This window comes from Sander lucioperca, chromosome 8, assembly GCF_008315115.2.
Source record: "Sander lucioperca isolate FBNREF2018 chromosome 8, SLUC_FBN_1.2, whole genome shotgun sequence".
In the NCBI taxonomy this organism is placed as follows: domain Eukaryota; kingdom Metazoa; phylum Chordata; class Actinopteri; order Perciformes; family Percidae; genus Sander; species Sander lucioperca.
The window spans coordinates 19,165,781-19,183,467 of record NC_050180.1 but is presented as its reverse complement, the minus strand read 5'-3'; the positions used below and the strand labels follow the sequence as shown (position 1 = coordinate 19,183,467).

Genomic DNA, 17,687 nt, shown 5'->3' with positions numbered 1-17,687 from the left:
CTTACTGTCGCATAGTAGAGGAATTACCGTATAGTACAGGAGAAGCTTGCAGGCAGTTTGGACTTACATTAGCTGTTAAAGTTTAATTACTTATGTTAACTAGCATTTTAGTTAGCAATAATTAGCCTGTGTCCATGTTATCTCCTTACATATACCTACGCTCTCCTTCTCTGCTAGATTGGGAATTATTGAGATTTCTCTTGGCACAGCTACCAGAAGACTTACAACTTTCAGACACGTTGCTCACGTCACATTTACGTTGTTTCTCTCAGTTGGAGGCTGCGCAGTAACGCTCAGCGCTCACCGGAAAAGTGCTTCTAAAGGCCTTCACTGGTCTCCGTCCAGAGCAACGGGATCTATTGGTCCATTCTTATATACTGTCTATAATTAACACTCATCTGTCAAGTTTAGTTCAGTTGCCACCGTGGAAACATCATATTTCCTTCCATGCAAAGCTCTGCTGGAATCCTCCTTCTGTGTTTTATAATAGATTTGACTGATGGCTTGTTGTTTCTCGGCTGGGGCGACATCGTCTGTTCTCTATTTGCTGCACTCTTGATGCGGGGGGTGGGGGGGGTACCTCAGTGTCCCTGCTGCTAGCTCACAGCTCACTGATAAAAGACCTGAGACTGCCAAGCCTGCAGGACAGCTGTTTAGATTCTCATAAAGTTTATAGTGCATGCAACAGTCATATTATTGGGTAATACCGAATACGTGCTGTTGACCAGTGTCAAAATTATGTCTGATATTTTGGACATATACACTACAGATACACCTACATCCACCTAAAAATGTCATTTTAAAGCTGTGATGTTAAAGAACGGTTTGTTTATTGCTAAGGCAATATGGTCAAAATTAAATGATTTATTAATAATGTAATGACAAAAACTCGTAACAATAACTTATTTCACCGGTAAATTGCTGTAAACGACAGAAACGGGGCTTAGGCTACCGGTTTTAATTGAACTACCGTCTGTGTTGTTTTTCCGACAACGGCAGCTGCAGACTGTTACGTCCCCGTGTTGGAATCCTCTACAGTGAAATACAGTCACACTTTTACACCGTTTAACGTTAGCTGTCAGCATTTTAACTGTGTTTACTCCAGCTACTAGCTAATGGTAGGCTAACGTTACCTGCTGTCAAGTGTAGTCTTAACTAGCGTCACGAGCAGCGATGCTTCTGTTGCCTGTAACGTCCGTTTCAGAGCATCAGAGAGAAGCGCAGGCATTTTAGTGGCACTGGAATCCACGTTGCTATTCGGTCCAGTAGATACCTGTCGTTTGAGCACTGGTGCCATATTAGCACCAGGTTTCGGTACCCAACCCTAGCTAAAACACCGAATCCGTCAGTACGTTAGCATGTTGTTTACTACTGAGCCTGCTCTTACAGACTACCAGGTTGCCTCGTTCATGGACTCACTGCAGTGCGTCACTGCAGGATGAATGTAGGAGAAACACAATGGATATTTAGATTTATAGGGGAAACCCTGTTAATTGGGTTGGACAAATTATTAGTAACATCTCTCAGTATAATACAATATAATTCAACAGCAGAGATTTTCACCTGCCATAGGGGAAAAAAAGGTTTGTGAATGTTATGTCCAGGGTCACGTCGATCCCCTCTATACACGCAACACTTGAGTTTGTTGTGTCTGTATCGCACATTCCCTGGCTTTCACAGAACAAGGCACAGCATTTACAGCCAAAGTGCACAGTTAAGATGATGCAATACATCAATGTGTGACTATAATGTTTTCCATATGTGCGCTGAAAGACCTACACACCGTGACTCTGTTCTTTGAAAGATTTAGGCTCAAAACATCTTGTAATTATAATAGAGAAGATTAGAAATTGGTAAGAGGCCCCTTAACGGAAAAGTTTGACATTTTGAGAAGTAGGTGTTTTTCGCTTTCTTGCTAAGAGTTAGATGAGAGAACTGATACTGTTCTCATGTCTGTACGGTAATTATGAAGCTGTGTGATAATCATTCCCTTCACCATGTTGTTTTGTACGAATTGTCCTGTTGAGCTGTAAGTTTTATGAAGGAAGAAACAGTAACACCTTCACACTTACTCCATGCCACAAAAGTTTTAATAATGACAATGTCTTTCAAGTCTACTTCAATGATTACTTACTAACATCCATATTTATACATCATGCACATTAATAGGCTGACAAGCTCTACGATGGCAGGTAATCCAAAACAACTGACAATTAACAATTCAACAAAGGATGTAAAAAAAGTACATGAAGAAAAAAACGGTGATACAAAAGCCATACTTAAAAATAACATACATACTGTATGTATGTTAGGGCTTTGACGCCGAACTTCGATATTCGAATATAATTCGAATATAAAAAAAAAAATTGATATTCAAACGAATATTAGGCAGCCCTTAATATTCGAATTTCGAACCTGTTATGGGCATTATTTTTTTGTAAATGTGTTTGCTTGTAAACCTTGTTTTCAATTCAGATTCCGAGGCTTTTTCACGCATTTCAAAATGTAACTACACGTCGCGGCGACGCACGTCGCTTGGCCGTGGCTTGGTAGCGCATTCCCCCTGACTCATTTCCTGGTTCTCTTTCTCCATAAACAACGTAAAATCAAGGAGAGGGTTAACTTTTCCTGCTACAGATTTCCCACCGTGGTCAGAAAGAAGAGGAGACACTTTGTTTCTCTCACTAAGACTATAGAGTCGCTACTCGCTCTGAAGCTACCGGTATTCACCGTCACTCTCTCACAACACACACTCCCCAGACACACACACACACTCCACACACACACACACACACACACACACACACACACACACACACACACACACACACACACACACGTGGCTTGACGCACACACCAGCGCAAAAGTATGAACATCAGACCACTTACGTAGACTACGGTGAAATATCCGACCTTCCTGTTGAAAGCATATTGTTTGTGTTTAATCCAGGGTCTGACTTTTAATTTAAAAAAAAAAACAGTGGTGGCAGTGTGTTTTTCTTCTAACAACATCATTGCATGCCTACTGACTGATACACTGCCCTCTGGTGGACAGAACATATACGAAGTTTGATACCAATATAAGCCTTACTGAAGGCATTTAATGGTCAAAATATTATTAATAAATATTCGAATATTAATATTCATAAACAAACAAACTTCAAATATGATTTTTGGGCAAAAGTCAAAGCCCTAATGTATGTACATATTATTAAAAATAACCCCCTATGTTATTTTTTTAAAACATATCAGATCCATCATCCCATATATCAGAAACTACATCACCTACGTTCAAAAATATATTGTATTAAGTTAGAGGAAAAATAGAAGAAATCTTAAATTCATGTAAAAAAAAAAAAAGAAAAAACCTCTAAAAAAAAGTTAGCTAGATCAAATCCCAAACAGGAAAAAATAAACACCTGTGTATTTATAAAAACACAATTTCTTATTCTAAAGAAAATGTTCACACTCGATTTGATTCAGAAATCTAATTGTTTAGAGTCTCTTCTTCATTGATGCTGTTTTCTGATAGCCTTGCACCTACGTGATGTGCGTACAATTACTCTCCTTCAACTAAGCTATATAAAGGCCCATCTAGGGACAGACAGCAGCTAGCTTAGCTTTAGGCTATGAATGCAGAGCCTCTACCCTTAGCTGTCTTTCACTCATTAGATGGTTACCTCCTCCTCTCTTTTTCTGTCTCACACTTTCTCTACTGTTCCTACTTAACCGGCCTGTCCTTCCTTGTGAACAGCTTGTCACGAAAAATGAAGCAAATGAGCGCTAAGACTCCTCACATACGTGCCAATAAGTGATTTTTTTCTCACGAAGTGTAATGACAAAACAAAACAAATTGGCAGTACCAAACATAGATTTTGTTTTGGCACCTATAGCACATTGCGCATCACCACAAGCCTCTAAACATAAAGGCTTCAATGAATAAAGAAAATAAAGTACATACTGACCATTTAAGTACAGTAGGCTACCAAAAATAGTGACATATAACACATTGAACTAAATATGGCCCTGATACAGGCTCTATCTGAACTCCTTGAACATCTTTACATAATTAAAACATGTCAATGTCAAATGCTTTCAATAAATTAATTGAAGGAGAAAAAAATCGAAGTCATTTAAAAATTAAATCCTGAACGGGTGAATCGAGATCGCGATTTTATCATTGCAGGCCTAATCCCACATACACCATCCTGCTATTGTAAACACTTACTGGAGATCCAAATGTGTATTAGCTATACATAGTTCCCAATAAATTTACAGTTTGAGTAACTTTGGCTAAAAACTACACATTGATTGTTAAGGCTATCACTTTAAAATTAAATTATGTATTTGTGATTTTTAAAGATTTATGTCATAAGTAGGAGCAAACGGGCTTGAGGCTGCTCATAGACACAACAGGTCAGGGAAAACAAAGTGTTTAGAGACGGACTAAAGGCCTGGACGGAAATCATTAAATTCCAATCACCAGACTGATTTAAAAGCTATATCATAAGCTGTGTCTGCATTCAGAGTATAAACTGCTCAACAAAAGAGACTTTTGAATAAATTGTGTGAACGTATTGTCCTTTTAGCGACTGAGCTAACAAACATGCTAACTGACATTTAGAAACTTAGCAAGCTCGGAGTGCTTTGACCTGTCTTCAACAACTCTTTACTGAATGAAATAATGTACAACCCTGAGAACAAAATGCCAGAGGTGAGTAAACGGCCAGTACAGAGAAAATGGAAAGAAACTCATGACTAGTGCTAGCTTGTTACTGGCAGGCTAGCGTGTTAGCTGTTAGCTCGCCAGCTACAGTAGTTCAACTATCTTTGTGAGCAGTCACTTAATTATCAAGCCTCTGGAATTACATATTTTGTATTTTTTCCTGGAATGACCAGGGCTTTGTACATTGTTGGTTTAGTATTTTCTGGTATTTTAGGAAAATAAGAAAAATATAGAATAATACTGGGCTTATCCTTAAAGTTTGATCCACTGTCTAAATTCAATATCATACATAAGCTGTTACCGAAGCAGAACAGTTAAACAGTGTGTGGGTGGTATGTGATTCCTCTATGCTCTTAACCTTTTTAGAAACTGAATGTGGTTTTGTCTGACAGTATACATTGGCACCATGAAGGTGTAGCACTCCTAGCAGCCTGCAATTGAGGTATTGTCTCTTTCTCTTTTCTCTCCATCTGTCTCTATCTGCCTCTGCTGGCTGGGCTGCTGACACACTGGGGGATGACAGGTCAGCAGGAATGACTGCAGTATAACTGGAGCTGGGCAGGGCTATACTGAACAGCCTGTCTGCTGCTCCTCCTCCATATGGTACCATCTTTCTCACACATAACACAGACACACACAGGCACACCCTTAAACACTCCCATTAAGCCACTGCAAGAAGACGAGGGCGTTGCCTGCAGTGCACAATGCATTCGATGGTTAGTCTGTGACCGACACGCTATGATGTCACTTTAGTGTGTGTGTGTGTGTGTGTGTGTGTCTGTGTGTTAGTAGTAATTGTGTAAAGGGTGAAAAAGCATGGGCAGGACTGTGGGAACCATCTGCCTGTAAGTGAATTAGGCTGGGTTGATTGTCTATACCAGGCCATTGAGCTACAAGATGCGGCTGCTGCTGCTGCTGCTATGATGAGGTCTTGCTTAGTTGACAGACGACTCACCCTGCTCTGTTAAAAAATTAATGAGAGGGGATTGAATCCTCATAAAGTGGCAGAAAAGTGTGGAAGGACAGCAGCATGTTTCCCTCTGCGAGCCAGCATGGCCTTGACCCACATAACAGGGGATCTCATTAGTCACCCAATCAGTCAATCAAATAATTTAGTCATTTTTTTAAAAGCTAAATACAACAAATTTACTTCTCAAATGTGAATATTTGCTAGGTTGCTTAATCTTTTATTATAGTAAACTAAATATCTTTAGATTTTAGACTGTTGGTCAAAAGGAACAAGCAATTTAAAAAAGTCACCTTGGACTCTGCTAACTTGTGATCTTCATCTTTTCTTTATTTTACAACATTTAATGGTTTTAGGGCTGCAAATTTTCTATTTATCTTCTGATTATTTTGTCAATTTAAAAAGTCCAGGGTGGCCTCTTCAAAATACTTTTTTCTTTTTTTTTTTTTAAAGCTAAAGATTTTTAGTTTACTATCACATAAGGCAAAGAAAATGTACACAATGTATAGGCTGGAACCAGAGAATATTTGGCATATTTGGAATGTTTGGTACCACAAAACACATGGAATTGTACCTCAGTCAATTTTTTTTTTTTTACATTTCACAAATGATCTTTTCACTCTTAAGAGGTTGGTGGGTTCGTTGGTCAATTACCTTAATGGCTTCTTATTCAGTTATGTGTTCAGTCAGTCATGGCAGTTCATGAGCTGGTCTCCTTTGAACCTGTGTTGAACCTGTCCTGTGTTGAACCCATGTTAACCAGTACAGGGTCAACCTGTGTGCTTTTCTTTTACACAAAACCTGATGCCTGTGGCTCAGGGGGTTAAGCGGGTCGTCCTTTAAACTTTGACGGTTCGATCCCTGGCTCCTCCTGTCCGCATGTCAAAGTGTTCTTGAGCAAGACACTGAACCCAAAGTTGCTGCTGATGGCAGGCCAGCGCCTGGCATGGCGGCTCCGCCACCATCAGGGTATGAATGTGTGTGTGAATGGGTGAATGAGAGGCAACTTGGAAAGCGCCTTGTCCGGTAAGGTAGAAAGGCGCTATATAAATGCAGTCCAACTATGGACCTAGACCTAGACTACTGGTTAGTCACTCACACTTGTCAGTTGGAGTTACTCAATAAATGTAGGCTGTAAGCTGATTACATTCTTGTTATATATATTATTTATGTTTTCCACTCCATTGAGTTTCTACATGTAAACACTTTGATGTTGACAGAAACGGATAATCCGAAATATAAAGCACCTGAAATTTTAGCTTGCATATTATGCAGATTTTGATTTATGCAAATAATGAGGGACAAGCAAGTGATCATATTATGTAAATCCACATCCTGACATCCTTGCTGTAATAAATCTCATATTAGGAATATTAGTATGCATGTCACTGCAGTCAGTGTGGGTGCGCCATGCTGCTTTTGTACAACAATCAATAGTACAAAACTCCTCATTCTACTATTCAAGCTGCTCACAACTTCAAAAACAAAAGCCAGACTATTATGTAGTGACTCCACTACTCCGCCACAGTCTGATGTTAACTTGTGTCCCTGTATTCTGCTTTTTGTTTTCTGTGACCATTCCCCATGCAGTTTCTGCAGTGGAGTCCACACTCTCCAAATGTTACACAAGTCAACCCAAAGCACTGTAATAAAGAGGGGGGAAGGAGAGGAGACACGCAGAAGGGGAGAAAATATGAACTGTAATGAATCTGTTAGAGCTTTATGTAATGCTTAAATTGCTGCCCTCCCTTGAGAATGTTGAAGTCCTTATGCACAACCATTTCCTGCATGAACACACTGTATATGAATATAGATGGAGTGCTCTACCAGGGTTCAATGCTTACATCTTGTTCTAGTGGCCCTGTGAGGGCCCGTGGCTCGTCACACTACAAGGCCTCAAGGCAATTTTTCCTTTAACACGTTCATTTTAACACGTACATTTTTGCATCTTTTTCTTACGTAGAAGTGTTTCTGCTCTAGGTCTGTGTTGTGAACTCGTTTTGCTTTCCCCCCCTGTAATTATTGCTGATTTTGATGTGAACAGACATCTACAATACGTAATTGTGACGTCATGTTTTAGCCCGTGGGATTTATGCTTTCGTATAGCAATAAATGACCCTGATAAGATGATTGTTTCACAGGAGATTAGTGGCATGTGTTTTTTGTCACAAGACACAGCAATATGAAGTTTTTTTTAAAGCAATATTCTGTATGGCCATAAAGCAGCCGTACTGTTAAACCATGCTAGTGACATGTAACTAACTTCTAGGTAGATAACACTTAACTGTCCGTTATTGTGCTGTGGGTCCTATAGAAAGCTTTCAAGGGCCATAAGGTCCACAGACTCACTTCTTGAATCATGAGCATGAAACCTAGATGTAATGTGAAAAATGTAACGTGTCATTTGTGTTTTTGTTTTGTGCAGAACCGTGAGCTGCAGATCATGAGGAAGTTGGACCACTGCAACATAGTCCGCCTGCGCTACTTCTTCTACTCCAGTGGAGACAAGGTCAGTTGGCTGAGTGTGTCTGAGGGTTGTCTCTGGGCTGCATATTTAATTGTTTAATACCACACTGCAATTTTAGTTTCACCAAATAGAATATTCTTATTTTAAATACTCGCTTTTTCATCTTCAAGAGCACCTTAAGGTTCCCTGGGCTTACTGAGTGTTTTACATTATTGAGCCCTTGGCTTCAGTCAGAGTAGTAAAATAATTGAGCTTTCTCCCATGTTCAGGAATGTCATGACTATTAATAATCACAATAGTAAGAAATTAAAACTCACATTAATGCCATCGTTTTTCAGCCATAGTCGGTTTTCTTTTCCTGGGACTTTTCTGCCTCTTTGAGTTTTTTTGTATTGCCTGTGTTGCCTTTTGAACTCTTTCTGTCAGCTGCACCATCTCCCATCATATGTCTTTCCCCTGGCCTTAACAAATTCATTAGTGCATACATTGGATTGTGACAGGGAAGTCCCTCTCTCTGATTGTGGCGCGGCCATGCTGCCTGTCTCTGTCAACCATTGGAGGTCCCCTGGAGACTACAAGGCTGGACTAGGTCATTCAACTAGCTGACAAGCAGGCAGAGGTCCACATGTCAAATATAGACATGAACCTGGCAGACACGCTGATGGGACTATACCCATGACTCTGCAGTTAGGAATGCTTCCATGTTGCACACCTACCGAGGCCAAGGAAAGCTGTGCAGGCTTATAGAGGGGAGGTGATGATGAGGGTTGGGTGGGAGGAAAGATGGCTGAGAGATGGGTAGGGTAGGCAGAATCTATTTGTCAGACCAGAGGGTATCAGTTAATTATAGACTCACCCGAGCCCTCCCCTCCGTGCTGTAAGCTCCACCCAGTTCCCACCCCTCGCCTTATGCCATGTGGTCACTGACCTCTGGGAATGGCAGCTAATTCTTGGTGTACTGACACACTGTCAACGGTGACTTGTCACATGACCCTACACCTTCCCAACTTGACTTTCGCAATCACAGTATTTTCTTATTTTGATAATCCACTATTTTATCTTTTATTACTTTCACCTTTACACCTTTTAAATCCCGCCCCCCCCGTGTGTCCACCTTCCATGTATCCATTTCTACCTCCTCCTCTTCCCCCTAACGGTATCCCTCCAGGCTAATTATGGAGACTGGCAACGTGTTGTTGGTATGGGGATTTACCACCCATAGAGCCTTGACTTAGAAAAGAGAGTGGGGGAGGCTAGGGAAGTAGGCAAAAGGTAATGTCACCTGGATAGGGAGGTTAGGGGATAGATGGAAAGTTGCAGACAAGTTGATAGATTACAGATGTGTAGGCAAGGCCGAGATAAGATAAGGTCTGGTGTGTGTAGGTGCTGGTGGTGTCCTAATGGGAGGATTCATGCAGCTGTGAACCAGACTAGGACTGCTGCAACTGTAGCTGCCAGCATGTGCCCAGGTAGTCTTATGTAACTGCTGGCATGTAGCGTGCTCGACACACACAGTGTGCTTTTACCCTTTAACCACTTGTATAATACTGTTCAAACAGAAGGCCACAGGTCCAAACAGCGTAGACAGGTAGGCAAATAGCGGTTTAACTTTTACCTCTTCAAAATATGCAAAATAAAAAACAATTGTTGTGTTTATTACATTGACATAAATAACTAATATGAATTACAAAATTAAGAAAACATTGGAGGCATGGCAGGATTAACCCACTAGGGGGCCTCGGGGTAAAAACATTGTTGACCCCACCTGTCCTCCAGTTAGAGTGCGGATCGGGGCCGCATTTTTCTGTTCGAGCCCGGCCCGCCGACAGAGCAGTAACCGAATCCGGCCCGAGCCTGACAGGCATTAAGATATTTATGTCCGAGCACGACCCGAGCCCAACAGAGTTAAAATCTCGTTTTTTTCTCATACTAATGACACACGTACGTTTGTTTGTGTGGAAAGCCCGATTTTATTAAGCAACTGTCTGTCCGAACCCCGCCGGGTATCCATCCTCTACCTCCAGTTTCTGTTAAGTCCAGTGCACACAACAGACTACTAGAAGCAATTACACAATTATTATTTGCACAGAGACCCAGAAACCAAATAGCTTTCCTGTGTGTGACTGGTAATGAGTGGCGTGGTAATTTGATTAAATTAGTACAGTGCCCGTTGAAAATGTGCCTGTTTGGAACAGGCCGATTGCTTGGCCTGTGGTATTGCTGGTTGTAGAATTCTCCAAAACCAAATTGTACCCCAAAATTACTTACAGAAGGACCCCAAACCACTTAATATGCAACTCCACTGTATAGCCTACTACTGACTTACAGTGTAGGCTACTTCTACATCAGAGGAAGACATTGTGCTACTCATTGTGCTCAGATTCAGAATTTAGTCACAAAATATCACAATTAAAATGTGGAGTAATCAGACAGTTGCCTCATGGACTCATGGCAGTGCGCTACCCACCGGGCCTGTGTGTGTGTTTGTGTGTGTGTGTTTTCTTTTTCGTCAACGATATTGCAAGATATCACCTCAGTTTAATGACGGCGGCGTTGTCTAGTCTCGTCTCATGTGCGATGTCCATGTAAGCAATTTGCTGTTGCTCCAGGAATGGCCTGGTCGATATCAGAAAATCAAATATCACGATATTTTTACCAAATACCTCGATACCGATACCGCAACGATATTGTAGTGTTGACTATTGGTGCTTCCACAAAATATTTACACAATGAGATTTTTGATAAATAATCATCAGTTATGTGGATATAATGACTAAGTGGGTAAAGGCAAATAATAGAACAGTTACAACAGTCTGGTAAGTTCAGAAAATGACATAACTTAACTGTAATGCAGCCTTTAAAACCAGGAAAAGACAACACTTATCAGGGCATTTTTAGGCCTTTATTGACAGGACAGCTGAACAAATTAAAGGGGAGATAGACTGGGAATGACATGCAGCAAAGGGCCGCAGGTCGGAGTCGAACCTGGACCCACTGCGCCAAGGAGTAAACCTCTGTATATGGGCGCCCGTTCTACCAACTGAGCTATCCGGGCGCCCAAAGACAACACTTACGCCATATTATGATATTACGATATCCAAAATCTAAGACGATATCTAGTCTCATATCACGATATCAATATAATATCAATCTATTGCCCAGCTCATACGTTATATCCAGTAATTGCGTAACGCAAAACAGTCAAAGTCAAAGCCGTTGAACCTCCCCCCGATGCTGTACAGTGTCATCAACATTTTTTAAAAATTGCTGCAGTCAACCTAGGGGAAAGACTGCAGGTTAATGTGCCCCTCGACATCCCAATGTTGCTCTCTAGTGGCCAGTATTCTAACATATACACATACAGATGTTAATAGACAGACTGTGGATGAACAGCATTGCTTGTGGGTAATGAGCCAGGTCTGGTGTGTAGTCAGCAGACCTACAGGATTTGCCAAGTGAGAGTGTATGGCAATGCCAGTGCCTGACTGTGGCCATAGCAGATATTTCTAGACTTATTCTTAGATCCGTAGGCTGACGTTGCAACTGTCTTCATTACTGTGTTCCAAAATAAGGATACTTCACTCACCATATGTCCCTCTACCTCTTCCTGTGCCTCTGTCTGTGCTCCTTGATTTCACAGATCCATTAACACTATTTATCTGTAATCATATGGATTTATGCATTATGTCAAGTGCTGACTTTTGTAATGCGTGTGTCACTTATGGCAATCGTACTCAGGGCACATGACCAGGAAGCACAAACCCACAAGCTAATATAAGCTACACATGTAGAAACTGACATGCATACTGTATATTGCTGCACAGATTCCATCAATATCCTTCTCTTACACAGTGTAGCATAGCAATTGATGTTGATATATAGCTGTTAAAAGTTATTCAGGTGCAAGCAGTTTTTCTCAGCAAATTAGAGGTTGAATTATTTAGCCGGGCGTGACAAAGGAGCCAATCAGATCCCCACCTTGCTAACCATCTGGGAACACGCAAAGGAAGTGGCTTTGTAGTGAGGCAGGAAGTGAGTAATCGCTGTTGCTAGGCTAAATATAGCTTTGATCGCGCTAGCAGGAGGCGGGGCGGCCCTCTATTCGTCACAGATGTTATCAATGAGTGTTTTGCTTGTGGGTGCACACACACACACACACACACACACACACACGCACACACACGCACACAGCTAGAGGAGAGAGACACACAGAGAATGAGTGTTAGGGGGAAGGGTGATGCCAATGACGGATGAGTGTGCAAACGAAGCTACCCGTGTCTGAGAGCTGTTTCAGAAATGCTGCTCATCGTCACTGATATCTGTATCTGTTTGTGTCTCCCAGTCCTCACGGCCCATTTCATTCAGTCACCATATATGTATCTAATTGTCTGAGTGTGAGAGGGAGCGAGCAGTCAGTACAAAGCAGGGCATTGAGCTGACATAATTATACCACCTAGTCTGTCTGGGAGCTCTTCACAGGCCTAGCTCGCTCATCGTGCTTTGCAGACCTGCAGGGAGCCAGCTCCGTCCACCGCCTGCGCTGCATGTTGGGCAGACTGTTAACACTGCTAACAGATAGGGGAGGCAAAGGGATACGGACACCCGGTACCAGACCAAATAGGAGGGAGAGAATAATTAAATTAATTCAGGTTTGAAGCCCTGTCACATTACCCCAAGACAGTATATCTCACAGGTGTGTGTTTAATGGTTGGAAACTGGTTAACAGTACTGGTTCCATGAGAAACGACATCCAGCTCTATAGTGCTATCCTCTCAAACACCGAGTGACCACTAGGGCTGAACGATTAATTGCATTTGCAATAATATCACGATATGTTAAAACGCGATTTCCTAATCGCAAAGGCTGCGATTTGGTCACGTGACTCGCAAGAGCTAATCAGTCCACTGTTGCCAACTTAGCGACTTTGTCGCTAGGTTTAGCGACTTTTCAGACCCCCTTAGCGACTTTTTTTCAAAAAAGCGACTAGCGACAAATCTGGCGACTTTCTGTAGAAAAGTCACCAGTATTGTCCAGCGAGCACGCGAGGTATTGTAGCCACCAAAACAGTCTTCTGTTCTGTGACAGAGGAGCAGAGGAGCAGTCTCTCCCCTCTCTCCTCATGTGCAGCAGCACTGCGCACAGTGTGCAGGCAGGTAGAAGGGGAGGGGGACAGGGTGTGCGGGGGCCGGTGGAGGTAGGACAGACAGCAGGACGCGACGGGAGAAAGACGCCGCTGAGCTGGCCTGGACCTGGGCAAGCCAGCCTTCTTTGAGAATTCTTTATCGATCTTTTTCCCTCCCTTTGTAGAATTTCATTTTTTTACTTCAAAGATAGGCTACCTAAGTAATAATTATAAGGTAAAATAAATTCCTGTATTGAATTTGTGATTATTTGGCTAAAGAGTTATATTTCTTTCTATCTACCTTGCTGACACAACCACTAAGCTTTATACAAATGATTGCGTAATGACGTCAAAAATATGTAAATGAGCGTATGACGTCATCTAGCGACTTTTGGAGCTGGTGCTAGCGACTTTCATTGGAAAAGAGTTGGCAACAATGAATCAGTCTGCACTCCGCAGAAAAAGCATAACTTAGCACGCTAATGCTACGCCGTACCTTGAGCTGATTACTGTCATTCAAACAACTCTGAGTTGTAGTTTAAAACTTTTACAGCCATTTTAATAAAATGAAGGGTTTTATTCGGGCTCGAGTCCATACATGCAGTTAATGGATACAGGCACGCAGAACTGAAGGCTCGGTTGGCAACGATTAGCTCTGATTGGCGTTAGCTCCGGTTAGCGGTTAGCTCCGTTATAAAGATATGAGTGGAGGAGCTGCCACTGAGAGGGGTAACAATCAGACTGATAAATGACGTTCGGGGAGCTTTCACAGCAGAGGGGCTGCGGTGTTTCAACAGTTTTATTAGTACAGTTAATCCCACGGCAAGAACACCAGCAACATGCTAACGTAACGATAGCCTCTCTGAGCAAGTGCAACGTTCGGTGTCATGCACACGGCACGCAACTTCACGAGGGGGAGGGGCTGGAGGCAGCTCCTCTCTGTGCACTGTAAATAAATACACTGTTTAACCGTCTAGTGTGTAATTGTGTGTTGTTCATACTATAAAATGATTTATTGTTTGTCTTTGTTGAATAATACAGAAGACAAAGAGCTTAAAAAAGTAATTGAATATCGAATTGCAATCGCAATTAGATTATTTTCAAAAATCGTTCAGCCCTAGTGACCACTAAACACATTTCATTACAGATGTGTTTTCTATGTGCCAGTGTGACTCAAAACACTCCTGGCTATAGTATGGTGATACAAAATGGTGTTTACAAATGTGTATTAATCCACTGCTGAAAATAGTCCCCGCCTAATGCACTATTTACTACTGCTGAGTTAAACAACTACAGTACCCAGCTGTTTAAGGTAATTACTGAGCATGTTTTAAAAATTAAAACTATATATTTAGGAGCCTTTTGAAAAAAAAAAAAAAAAAAATTTAAAAAGTAGGAACCAATGGGCTTGAGTGTCACAAGCAGAGCAGGGAGGTCAGTAAATATTTAGGGATTGACTTAACCATTGTTGGTTTTGGTATTTAAATGTGATTTCTGGACAGAAGGTAGTCTATAATATTGCTTGACTTATCCTTTAAATGCTGTTGAGGGAAATGATTGATAAAATGATGATTAAATCACCCTTGCTCATGTATTCGTCCCATTAATCAGGCCAAAGTGTTTTCATCTGAAGTCTAGGCTGTTACTCCTAACAAACCATTAGGGACAGCATGAATGTGTGAGTGAGTTCCTTTGTGAATCTAGGTGTTTTGTGTTTCATTTCAGTACGAGCTGTGAGTGAGATTTGACTTGATCTCAAACAACACAGTAGATTCACAAGGAACACCCCCGATGACTCACTGCTGGCTAACTCTGGTCAGAATCAAAGGAAAAAGGAAGTGCTAGAATAATTGGGTGGAGAAGCCTCACATACAGCATCCTTTCAGGGTCACTGTGCTCCAGAGTAGATCGTGCACAACCCCGCCCTCCAACACAGGCCTCCTCCAACCAGGAAATGATATCATTGTCTGCGGCCACTGTTGGAGTACAGGACGTCATGACACATGGTTGTGTGTTTCCTGCCCTTGGGGGATGAGTCCTATACAATGGATTCCCAGTAAGACTGCGAAAAAACATCAGCTCACAAATAGCTTGACCTAACTGCAGACACAGAGAGGGAAGAGGAAGGGGTGGGAAAAATAATAGAACAGTTAACAGCTAAATAAATTGACATATTAGGCAGCTGAAATGTGCATGGATGTGCACATTTGTAGGTGACTAGGTGTTTAACTTTTCTGCTTGACATTGCAGTTTATCATAGATTTTTTATTTTTTTTTTATAGATTATTTTTTGGGGTTTTTCCGCCTTTAATTTTTTGACAAGACAGCTAAGTGAGAAAGGGGCGAGAGAGGGGGAAGACATGCAGGAAATCGTCACAGGTCGCATTCGAACCCTGGACCTCTGCGTCGAGGCATAAACCTCTCAGTATATGTGCGCCTGCTTTACCCACTGTCCAACCCAGCCACGTTTATCATAGATTATAAAACTATTTTTCATACTAATATTCTGTGTGTCCATGTTTTTGCTCCTCTCCAACAGAAAGATGAAGTGTATCTGAATTTGGTTCTGGATTACGTTCCTGAGACTGTCTACAGAGTGGCCAGACACTACAGCCGAGCCAAACAGACTCTGCCCATGGTTTATGTCAAGGTATTTAAGTGTGTGTGTGTGTGTGTGTGTGTGTGTGTGTGTGTGTGTGTGTGTGTGTGTGTGTCCACTTTATTAACAAAACCTGGCATCCTGGGAAAGACAATATTTAATCAAACTCCCACACAAGATGTAATCGTATTACATCCTCAATACTATCTCAGTAGAATACAGTATATTATATCCAAATATTTTCACAGCACTGCATATTACCCATCTCCAAATATGAGGTCTCTGTTCCACACTGTGCACCGATCAGTTGTCACTTTTGGAATATTTCACTGACTAATAATAATTTTTGCAAAGGCAAACATTGCACGTTTCCTGTCTCTTCAGTTTAAATGATGTTCCTATCTCAGTGAAATGCCGTAATTGAAAAAAAACACTGCCAGTTAATTAGTCCCACACAGCAGAGGAAGCACTCCGTTACCTTTTTAACGACACGCACCAATATAAAAATTAATCAGTACAGGAAATGTGGGATGAGAAGACCTTGCATGTTGGCTCATGAAATTAATACAAAGAAGCAATTTTTGTCATCTCACAAGAAAACATGTTAAAAAGATGTTGCCTGCTTTTATTTGAAATGTTGGTTTAAAAGATTTAATGATAGCTAAACATATTTTGCACAAAGGACATGAGAATCAGTTTTTGTATACACACTGTATATCCCTAATCACCAAAATCACTAGTTTCTGATAGAATCAGCGAGGAGAAAAAAGGACTTGCAGTTGCAGGCACATCTGTGTTTGACTGGGCTGCAGTTGATTCTTAAGTGGTTGTTTCCAAAGTTGAACCCTGTTCTGAAAACTAAGCTTGCTGTTTGTGTAGGCTTAACCTGATGTGTTTCTGTGTGCAGTTATACATGTACCAGCTGTTCAGGAGCCTGGCTTACATCCATTCGTTTGGGATCTGTCATCGGGACATCAAGCCCCAGAATCTGCTCCTGGATCCAGAGACTGCCGTGCTCAAGCTTTGCGACTTTGGCAGGTGAGACTCAGTAACCACGTCATGTTCCATCAACAGTGGTCAGATTTTTCCTAGCATTTAAAGGGACTGTAAAGTGTCCATCTGAAGAGCTTAAACGTGTAATGTTCCTTCACAATTCTAGCAATACTCTGGTTTTCACTTACACACTCTTCTGTGTGAATCCCAATGACAAGGCTTTCCTTTCGGTTCATATTTCCCTTCTGTTAGCCAACATGCAGTGTTATATGCAATATGGTGATGATAACGATTATGTGCTTTGATTTTGTGTGCAGTGCTAAGCAGCTTGTCCGCGGAGAGCCCAATGTGTCCTACATCTGCTCTCGCTACTATCGAGCCCCGGAGCTCATCTTTGGTGCCACTGACTACACTTCCAGCATAGGTAGGCTGACTCCAGCTGTCACAGTCAACACTTTAACCCTTAAGACACTAAATAAGCTTAACCTTAGCAAATATATTATATTATATGTTACTCGTGATTGTATTTGATTATGAAATATAAACACATTGAAAAAGACAATAGTAATCAGATGTTCTGTATTATTTGCTAGATATCCAGAGGAGCGTGGTCCTCTCTGGCCCTCTTTTGCCTGTATCGGACTTCTTTTTCCTTTTTTGTGACCTGCTTTTTCCTGTTTAGATGTGTGGTCAGCTGGCTGCGTGCTGGCAGAGCTGTTGCTAGGACAACCAATATTCCCTGGTGACAGTGGAGTGGATCAGTTGGTTGAAATTATAAAGGTAATGACCGGGGTGACCCACAGGGTGTAAAAG

The 17,687-nt window shown here is 41.5% G+C and overlaps 1 protein-coding gene across 2 annotated transcripts in view; it reads left to right on the top strand.

Annotated features, from left to right (window-relative positions):
• gsk3ba (glycogen synthase kinase 3 beta, genome duplicate a) overlaps positions 1–17,687 on the top strand; it is a 34,455-nt gene that overhangs the window by 11,175 nt on the left and 5,593 nt on the right. For both annotated transcript variants that reach the window (XM_031295381.2, XM_031295385.2), the window contains exons 3-7: positions 8,119–8,202; positions 15,822–15,932; positions 16,789–16,919; positions 17,192–17,298; positions 17,557–17,654. In XM_031295381.2, coding sequence (XP_031151241.1) covers positions 8,119–8,202; positions 15,822–15,932; positions 16,789–16,919; positions 17,192–17,298; positions 17,557–17,654 — 531 coding nt within the window. The remainder of the gene's footprint in view (positions 1–8,118; positions 8,203–15,821; positions 15,933–16,788; positions 16,920–17,191; positions 17,299–17,556; positions 17,655–17,687) is intronic.